At 40.1% G+C, this 10602-nt stretch overlaps 1 protein-coding gene across 1 annotated transcript; it reads right to left on the bottom strand.

Moving 5' to 3' along the window:
• Positions 1–330: 330 nt before the first annotated feature.
• Positions 331–8848, bottom strand: LOC131459161 (retinoblastoma-like protein 2). The gene is made up of 14 exons (XM_058628641.1): positions 8830–8848; positions 7909–7969; positions 6313–6419; positions 5761–5864; positions 5436–5573; positions 4249–4413; positions 4030–4099; positions 3267–3316; positions 2995–3171; positions 2584–2682; positions 2120–2171; positions 1672–1832; positions 1143–1307; positions 331–1040 (listed from the first exon to the last, which is right to left on the bottom strand). Exons 3-14 carry the CDS (start codon positions 6368–6370, stop codon positions 846–848), a joined length of 1434 nt encoding a protein of 477 aa, XP_058484624.1. The 5' UTR covers positions 6371–6419; positions 7909–7969; positions 8830–8848; the 3' UTR covers positions 331–845.
• Positions 8849–10602: the final 1754 nt, after the last annotated feature.

The following is a 10602-nucleotide window of genomic DNA, read 5'->3' as shown; positions in this document are numbered from 1 at the left end:
TAAAAGCGAACAGAGCAGGGTGAGGCCATAACGCTGAGTGATAAACTACTCCCTCCAGAGTACTTTGTGTTATTAATTTTCATACAGAACGGAGAGAACACTTTAGGGAACAACGCGTCAAACTAATATGAAGACACATTCTCAAAGGAATATTTGATTATTCGATTGCTTATCAGATGCTGGAGTTAATGCTGATATTTGACTCTTTGAAAACATGACATACAGTGAACTGTCTCCATGTATTTGTGACTTACTCAAAAGACACAAGAAGAAAGAAACAGTTAAACATAAGTAGTGTCATGTCATGTAACATTATTCATTGTTTAGTGTACTGTACATTTCAAAAGGAAGACACAGATACTAAAGCATTGAAGTTAACACTGATGGTTTTACTGTTGGGGCTGAGTCATGCACATGATGTGCAAGAATACGTGTTTATTACAGAACAATAATGAATGTTAAAGACTTCATTCAACAAATTAGAATTTCGTCATGCTGAATCAGGTCAAATATAGGTCAAAGACACTAACAGTTCTTTCATTTATGCTGTCAGTCCAGCATTTATTTTTTAACAGAAAGTTGACCGAGCACTTTGCCCTATATTTTTCACAAAGCAGCGTCCAGCGGGGAGCTGCCCAGTGCAACCACCATCATCCACCAGTGTCCGTGGAGCTGCGGGTTAAGTGCCTTTGTCAAGGAAACACCTGGACAGTGTTGTTGGTCTTGACCCAATTGAATTCTTGGCAGATAGAAAGACAAAAAGCTGCTGTGCACTTTTTCCTCCGACACCTGACATCGCTGTTACAGGAAGTGAGACGTCCTACGCCTCTTAATTCTCCTGCAGCTCAGGCTTTATAACCGTGGAGGTCCTGGTTCCCGCTCACGGCGCGATCATCCACCACGTCCCTGAGTCGCCTCTGCCAGGCCGACTGATCATCCAAACGAGGCCTTTTTGCTGAAGGACAGTCTTCATCCACCGCGTAGCATCGCTTGGCAGGTGACCTGCCGGTTTTGATCATGTTGTTGATCTCACGCAGACACTGTGTAAAGCAGGAAGGAACACTTCCATCAATCAGGAGTGCACACACTTCAAGAGATAGAATTTTCGAGGCAACGACGACAAAACATTACGTAGCACAGACCTCCGGGTGACTCCTGTTGAAGTAGTAGCAGAGCCCACTCGCTTGTGGCGAGGCGGTTTCGCGGTTATATGGCGACACAGAGATGGAGGGGCTACTGGACAGCTGGCGTCTGCGATGAGAAGCGTTCCTTTGTCGAGGATACGGAGACAGAGGGGGAGTATCGACCTGTGTACAAGGTACGTGTTAGAAAAATCAAGATTGCAGCACTTTAATGTCACTGTGTAGTACAGCACAGAAATGCCAAGGCATAGTTTAGAATCTGAAAAGCGTAAAAGAACAAAACAAATGAAAAAAAATGACAATTAAACCAGCGTTCAAATACATTACAGTACAAACAATAAATGCAGAAATAATAACTAAAAACAAGTCATCACATCCTTGCCAAGGGTGACACAAGGAAGTGCGGTATTACAGTATATTATCATCTCCACGAATTAGCTTCATGTGGCCCTCGGCATCTTTTCTTCTCATTTTATTTAGCTCCGTCAAACATCAGCAAGAATTCACACGCCTAAAGAGATCCACTTACCCCAAAGGGGCGGGCAAACTGTTTGGCAAAGTGCTGCATCTGTGCCACATAGGCCTGGTTGTAGAAGTAGATAAGATTGCCCCTCCGTTCCTGAATGGGTCCTAGATAATGTGCGCTTGGTGAGTCGGGAGTCGGTGGACTGTTGTTGTGGTCTCCACTGTCTGCAATCAACCATAGAATACATGAAATAAATGACTCCTAATGTTGGGATTGCATTGTCTCCACTAGCATTCTGTCAAATTGCAATGATGTACAGAAGCTCTACAGTACAGTGTACTTGACTCATGGCTGATTGTGGATATTCTGTATAAAGAGGAGGTTCAGTTAAATGTAAAAAAGTAAATCTAAACTGTTGCTAAATTAAATTGTTAGAGCTGGTTTAATAAATCTATACAGAGAATGAATTTCACATGTAGATAAGTTTAGTTTTTACTGAAAGCGTTCTTACTTTGGGGAGTGTTGTCCACGTGTCGCCCTGAAATCAGCACATCTTTGCAGACCTGAGGACAGAAAAAGTCTCCTCACAAAATGACACTAAACTATTGTTGTTCTACAGTAAAACACAACCCAGACACAAACCATTAAGAACACCTGACACGTGGTGCACAGCAACACAGGCATTTGTTGGTCAAAAATGAACCCAAAAATAGTAGTAATAGTAAAAATAGTAGAGGTGTAGAGGCTCTGGTGTAAATAAATCGTCTTAATCTGTTGTTAGGTCTATGAGCTAAACCACTCTACTTCACCAATATGTCAAAGATATCCACAAAATAGAGTACATTTCTTAAACATGCAAACAATCTAGGACGTTCAAATGTCAACTTCTTCTGACGAAACAAAGTAAGTGATAAATTTAAAAAAACAACAACATTATCTACTTTTTATTCATTAAAGGCTAATCTATGTATTTACTGAAGAGATGGCAGGAATAAACCCTACACTTCTGCTGGTATGGGGCTGCGACTTGTAGCACTTCATGATACATTTGAAGGAAATTTCCATCCTGGTAATCTGTAAAACAAAAAAGCACAATTCAAAGGTTAATAAATGGGATTCATGAAAAAGACTTGGTGTCATTGCTTAATTTGGTTCATTTGGTCATACAGACGTTTCATTGCATTTCTTCTTTCTGGTTTACCCGTTCAGACGTCCAGGTAAGCCTTCTTACAGATATAATTACAAACAGACCCTTAATAATAATAAGCCGCTGTAGTTCCTGTTTACTGTTCTTGATGTTAAACCTATGCCATCATGTTCACCACATCCGTGAGAGATCAATACAAAAGCCAAGACTTCTCTTCCATACTGTATATCAATGCCCACCTTGGCTATGATGTAGATGGCACACATGAGCAGTTGATCCAGGTGACGGTCCACCATGAGGTGAGTGCAGTTGACCAGCGAGAACTCGAAACAGGTCCAGATCTTCAGCCGCAAGTCATCGGGCACTTTCAGTGTGGAGCACAGCTGCCTCAGACGCCTGCTCATCAGGCTGTAGACCTGAGGCAGAGAAGAGAGAGAGCAAGACATGAAACATGAACACAGCACCGTGTTATGATACATACAAGAAGTGATGAGGCGATAGATCAGCTGACCTTGCGAGCAAACAGGTGAAGGGGGCTGCTTCTCTGAGACCTGTTTACACCTGAGGGAGAACAATGTCAGTTAAGTCGGGCAAGACAGTGCTACTATGACCCCAACATCTGGCAACATCCAATATCCAACCCCTAACATCCAATATCCAACCCCCGAACGTAAGAGCTAAAAAAAAGTGAATGTAAGAGCTAAAAGAGTGTATGTGAGAGGTAAAATTGTGAATGTGAGAGCCAACAATAGTGAATGTGAGAGCTAAAAAAAAGTGAACGTAAGAGCTAAAAAAAAGTGTATGTGAGAGCCAAAAACAGCGAATATGAGAGCTAAAAGAAAAGTGAATGTAAGAGCTAAAAGAGTGTATGTGAGAGGTGTTTTGTGTATGTGAGAGGTAAAATTGTGAATGTGAGAGGTAAAATTGTGTATGTGAGAGCCAAAAATAGTGAATGTGAGAGCTAAAAAAAAGTGAATGTGAGAGCTAAAAAAAGTGTATGTAAGAGCCAAAAATAGTGAATGTGAGAGCTAAAAAAAGTGAATGTGAGAGCTAAAAAAGTGTATGTGAGAGCCAAAAATAGTGAATGTAAGAGCTAAAAAAAGTGAATGTAAGAGCTAAAAGAGCGTATGTGAGAGGTAAAATTGTGTATGTGTGAGGTAAAAAGGAATTATGGCCTATGCGGCCCCTCATATTAATGGGTGATTTCGTGAATCTTGGAATCAATCAAAAACATAACCTTATTGGGGTGAACTACAACAGTTTAGAGTGAATACCTCCTTGAGGATTTGGGTCGGGTTGCAAGTCTGTGGCGTTTGGATCCTCAAGCTGTGCAGGAGGCATCACCTGCAGACGATACACAATTCTACATCAAGGTCGCATGCATTTTAGATGTTTTTAATGAAGATCAATTACAAGGTCACACTGTGGGATGGAAAACATTGAGAATGATGTCGAAAATAAACCATAAAGAGTGTTTTTATGGGATTGCAAACCTGTTGGCAGGTAGGGAAATTGTCTGCACTGGCTCTGACTTCTTCCCACAGCAGTGAGTTGCTGGTCCAGGCCAAGGCTTCCACAACTTTCTCTTCCACTTGGAAAAGGTGTCTCATGACGGTGTGAGGCAGACCTACCTCGGCCCGCAGCACTAGTTCAATCACCTGTGCCACACACACACAAACACACACACACGGAAAAGGAAAGGTCAGACAAAGGCGGAACAGCCCTCTCGTCTGTCACACAAGTGAATCATCTTCATCTTCCGTTCATATAATCAATATTAGCTCCTACTTGTAGCTCTTATTGCCTTGAACTCCTACATTCTTGTAATGCCCAATTATGACAAAGGGACATTTTCTGTTTTGTATTATTTTTTATCAAGATTAGTTCGGCCCCGGCCCTGAGATGGACTGGCAAGGATAAAGCAGTTAAATAACTGAATTATTAGATGTTATATATATTGTGTCAATAATGGATTGTCCATGGTGAGGTTAATGTGTCTCATTGCATGATACATGTGAACTTAAAGCGTTTGGATGTTTCAAATTAAAGTTATCATCATTATTATCATTATTATGTTTTAAATGAGGTCACTCTGAGCTTTGAATCGAAAATCTAGAGTTATAGTTGCAATATCATATTTTGCTAAGAAAAGAGTTCTACCCTTTTGGAATCAAGTTACAGGATTTTTGCCGGTAGAACGATGACAGGGGACATATTTTTTTAAAGAGTTATGACATCCATTGTTTTCTCATCTTGAGTGTTTGTTTGAGGAGGATTTATGGACCTTTATGATTTATAATGTTTGTTGAACTCTGGATATGATATATTATGTTGCTTCTGTGTGTTTTTTTCACTCCTCTCACTCATCTGTTGCTCTTTATACACTACCCACTCAAATTAAATCATTATAAAGATTTAGTACATTGATTGTGTGATAGATTGTGTGCTTGTTTTTAAAGTCTATTTATTCAGCTACTGAGACACTTCACTCTCATAGTACGATGTTGTTGTTGTGCTGTTGACTTGGAGAATGCCACTTCTCACACCTCTGGAAGGTTTTATGGCACTTCTCCCAGAAACTGAGACATTACCATAGTGCTATAAGTGAGGTGCATGTATGAAACCTGAAAGCATATGCACACATACAACTTATATCAAGCGCACAAGCTTGGACACAAACCCTCCAGAAGTGATAGGACTCCATCTTCAAGATCTGCAGCAGCAGAGGTAAATCACACGGGAGACGGTTTGAACACACGCTGATCTCCAGACAACAGGCCACCAGACAGGACTGCACAAGGTCAGTCTCCAAGACGACCTGCAACAAACAACATGCACAAGTGTTTTATATACCAGACCAAATCAGAAGAAGTCAGTGCAAGCCCGTAGGATGACACAGGCTTGCACCTCTTACAGTAACGCTCCTATAGCGCCCCCACGTGGTAACACGACCTTGATGTCAGCACTTCCACATGTGTCCACAGGAGGGGAGTGTGCACACTTACTGAGATGTCACAGTTAGGCCGCCTCTGCTGCTCCTGACAGATCAGGTTCTCTAGGATCTTGTAATACCAGAAGCCTGCCTCCCAGCAGCACTTTACTCCCAACTCTGTGAACAATATCACATGGATTAAAGGTGACATGTGTCAGCAACAAGGGCTTAAATGTCGATCATTAAAAAAACAACTCTAACAGGCCTGGTATTCTAATCACAGAGGGATTTAAGGTATTGCTGCGGAGGAGTCAGGGATTATTCAAAGACATGAAACAAGTGAGCATCGTGGTCTGTTTTGAATTTAATGACTAATTACTGCAAATTATAAAAGCACATCATATATATATATATATATATATATATATATAGAAAAAAAATCAGACTAAATCTGGGCTGCAGATGAATAACACTGTAAAGCCTGTGATTATTTGTCCTCCAGATATGTCGAACATAAGGCATGTGGTGCCGTTAACTGCCACGAAAGCCCCACATTATGCCTTCATCCGCCAACATTTAACTACCCCCCCATCCCACTGTTCAAACACTAAATATGTTAGTGTACCTTTGGTCTTCTCGTCGCCTAAAATGTCCCTGTGGTGGAGCAGAAATGTGTGCAGCATGAGTTTCAGCCTTGCTTTAATGTCCTCAGTTGGATTTGTGGAGCATGTCCTGAAACAGATGTACAGGAGAGCAATTGAGAAGCAGTAAAAGAAACAAAAAAAAACCAACAAAAAACAAAGGCCACACAACTGCACAGAAAACCTTCTCAAGTGGTTGTGAAACTATTGTTTGTGCAGACACATCCCTTTATGTCTTTTACGATAAGAAAAAGACCACATTATAAATGTCAAACGTGTCAAACGGGATGAAGTGTTGTGTTACAGTGCAGTGTGGTGATTACATCAGCGACACAGACAACACGCAGCATGAGTAACACAGTGAGACGGCAGCGCTAACCTAAACATAGCGAGCAGGCGGTCACTGGGGCCAAACCTTTGCTTCTGTGGCACAGTTGCCATGGTGACCCTCACACTCACAGAGAGAGAGAGAGAGAGAGAGAGAGAGAGTTAAAGCAAGGAATGGGAACCTACAGGTTAAAAAAGAGAGAGAGAGAGAGAGAGAGACAGAGTCAGTGATCAATGTTCAACAATTCATAAAACATTGGTGGTAAAAAAAATGTGTCATATCTTCTTCTTCCATCTAAAAAAATAATAAAGTTAAATGACAACAGAACCGTGGCATTTGTGCAACATTACTCACGACATAGTGTGACCTTTTCAGGGAAGACACACACACTCATTAATACGTTACTCATTAATGTGTGTACTGTAAATATCCGATTCAGTCCAATGCAACTTTATTTGTAGAGCACTTTTAAAAAAAAACAACCACAATGTGCTGTACAAGAATAATGAATAAAAGACAGAATAAATAAAAGGCATAAAAGCTCACATGAGACAATGAAAACAAACAACTGAAACAAATGAAACATGGGTAGAAGTAACAACCGCACAATACACTGTGATAAAAAATACACATATAAGTCGACAATTAGTGCAAAAGAGCCAAACTAGCCTGTTTTTTTCATTAGTGCATCTGTAACACAAACAGATTATATTCAGTTTGTCCTCTTTTGAGACAAAATTACAAATCTATAGGCCGCGGTAGTTCCACAAGACATTCCTGGAAGTTACTGACATTACTGACAACTTATAACACCAATAACAAGTATATCATATTCATTTATTGAATTCATTTGCTTGGGTCGTGTATAATTTCCCCCCACTTTCATAATAACGCAGTTATAGGTCATCACTTACGCGTGTGAACGCCCATGTTCCCTGTCCGGCATGAATAAAAGACTCTGTTCCTATAATCCTTACCACATGTGACATTTAACTGCATGAATAAATAAAGAAATAAAGCATGCAATTGTGTCAAATGAACCTTTTTAAGTTTGTTTGACTGATATTATCTTTTTATCTCTGTCCAGCAAAGACGGCATTTTCAATATAAAGTACCGAATTCTGTCTCGGGAAGATTTTTTTTTGAAATGCTACAGTCACTGTATCCATTTGGAAATACTTCATAATCCAATTGTGACGTTTATTTTAATGGTCAAGATAAACGGAGGCTCAGTTCCACTTTATTAAATTACCTTCTGTTTTGAGGTTGAGCTGAGGTGAAGGATTTCTTTTTCTCCCTCGCTGCAAAGTCCCCTAAATGAAGACGGAACAGTGGCACATTTAGAAAAGGACAAGTCCTCAATGAGACATCACAAAATGTGCTACACATTCATCTCACATGAAACAGCTGCTTTTTTTTTTTTTTTATTACTCGGGAGACATAACAGGGGGGGTGGGCCTGACACTGACTGCAGCCTGGTCCATGAGGAGAGAGAGCAGATATCACAAAGTATAGACACACTTGTGTTTCATTCAGTCTTTGCTTGATCTATTTAAAACAAAAACCAACAAAAATAGGACTGAACCAGCTGAAAAAGAGGAAAACATCCAGTACAACATGCAGCCATTTCCATGCAACTCTGTTGACGTTGACCTCATGCGCTTCCTGTTGGCGCATGATAGGAAAAGGCTTTGAACACATCATCCAACTCAGTGACATGTGTCACACAGCTGCAGGTCTCAAACACTGACCCCCACACTTCGTCCTACTCCTCTTCCTCCTCCATGTTTGTTCGGGTGTTTTTTTTTTTTTTACTCATATAAATCCCAAACTCTTTAGCTGCTGTTAAATATTGTGTTATCTGTGACTCCTTCATTTGGGTCACACCCACTTCCTGTTTCCCTTTTTTTTTTTCTTGTTACCAACAGAAGTTGCATTAAACTAGGCCTTGCTTTCACTTTCACACACGTGGGAAACATTTAAATGTGACTGTTTCGCTCACCTCTGAAAACTGTTCAGTGCATCAAAAGTCTGCCTACGATACATATTCATTTATCGAATGTGAATAGTGGGTTAGTTACAGATGTTAGATTGATCTTTTTAAAGGAAACGGTCATCGGACTTATTACTTTGAAGCAACTCTAGCACTAGACATCAGAGGCCGATCACTTACCGAGGCTGAGGTGCAGATTCAGGATCCTGACTGAGGCTCCTCTCGTATCCAAGACTCCTCTTTAAGTCTTTAAGTGTGGAAATGAGGAGTAAGGAGGTGCAGCAGGGTTCAAAGCAGGCAACCTGCTGCTCTGCAGATTGAGGAAGTTCAGCTCAATGGCCTTTGTCAGGAGAGACATGCCCAAACTTGTCATCTGTGCCTGGTTGGTGGTGACTTCGACTTACACAGAGCACCACCAAGAGGAAGAATGGAGGACTTACAGTAGGGGATATTTTTAACCCTCTGTTATAACCTAATGTTACTGTTACTGTACCAACGTGTATTTGTTGAGGCTTTGCTAAGAAAAGAGAGTAAGAATATATTAAAATTTTAACACTGATGCGACACTAGAAACAATCAAGATTCACTGGAAAGCTATAGTACTTTTTTACTTCCTGAATTAACCAATAATATTTCTGCTCTTTGGTGTATAATTCAAGCTTTTTGATGTAAAAAAAAAGAAGTGAAAGGGCAGTAAATGGATCGGAAAGTGCACAGATATAAGAAAAGTTGTCAGATAACAAAGCGACAAAAAAAACTTTCTTGAACAAGGCCTAAGAGAAAGCACCAGGCGAAGACAATCTTTATGGATAGTCAGAAGAATATGTTTAATAAAAATAATTAAACCTCAATTTTCCTCTATAGAACTTCATAGAAAGTAATCCAATAAATTACAAATGACTTTTAAGACGTGTTTTCCTGCACTACATAAAGAATCATTTCGACTACACAGACCACAACTTGCAAATATTACAACTGTCCAATGAAAAAAAAGAAAAAAAAGAAAAGAAAAACAAAAAAAAGACAAAAACTGACCAGGGTGACATTTAAGATATAATAAGCTCAAAAATAAAATACAAATCCATTGATGATAGTTTTGTCTATCTCAGTGATTACATGTACGCAAACTGAACCAAAACCTCCCTGTACAGCAGTAGTGTGTGTGTGTGTGTTTCGTCATTCCTCTTGCATATTGGTCATTGTTTACTTCTGTGTGTCATTAACGCATGTTTTTAACACTGCTTCTCCCCCAGCACTAGCAGTGCTTTAGGATCCCTCATTTAACAAGACAACCAAAGAGTGTCCTAAAGCGGCTCAGCACAAACATCAATCCATCGACCCAACGCTGTGGAGCAACAGAGAGTAAGCAAAATGCCTCCCACTAACGGAAGAAGCAACGGCTGGGTGTTTGCTTAAGGGCACTACGAGTTTTTAAAGAGAGCAGAGGGGGCAGATATACAAAATGACAGTGACGATGTACACGTTATTCATTTAGACATTAGAAAAATACCATACTGTTAGTTGTAATATAAAACAAAACAAAACAAAAAACAATTGCAATTGCATTGCAAGCAAACCCATGACAAGGTCTATAGGACAGGCAAACAAGAAAACCACTTTTTTTTTTTTTTAAAGCAACTTTGCAACTCAGACATGTCTGCGGTCTTTGTGTTTAACCCACTCGAGAAGAATGCTACAGCAAAACTTAAAAACTAATCAGACTGTTATTTCAGCGGGTTTCTCCAGCAGAGGAGGAGGAGGAGGAGGAGGAGCACTTTGTTGTCCCCGGTCCAAACCAAGTCCAAACTTGAACTCACTAATCACTTCTGACATACGTATTTTAACAGTCCACTGTGAAACAGCAGTCTTAGAGCGAAGCACGGCTGTGCTAGAAACAATTACAAAAAAAAAAAGGTACTTCAAACTTGAGTGAACTCCAGTGTTACAGCTTAC

Source organism: Solea solea, chromosome 5, assembly GCF_958295425.1.
Source record: "Solea solea chromosome 5, fSolSol10.1, whole genome shotgun sequence".
In the NCBI taxonomy this organism is placed as follows: domain Eukaryota; kingdom Metazoa; phylum Chordata; class Actinopteri; order Pleuronectiformes; family Soleidae; genus Solea; species Solea solea.
Note: the sequence above shows the minus strand (reverse complement) of the source record. Positions and strands in the feature narration are given on the sequence as shown.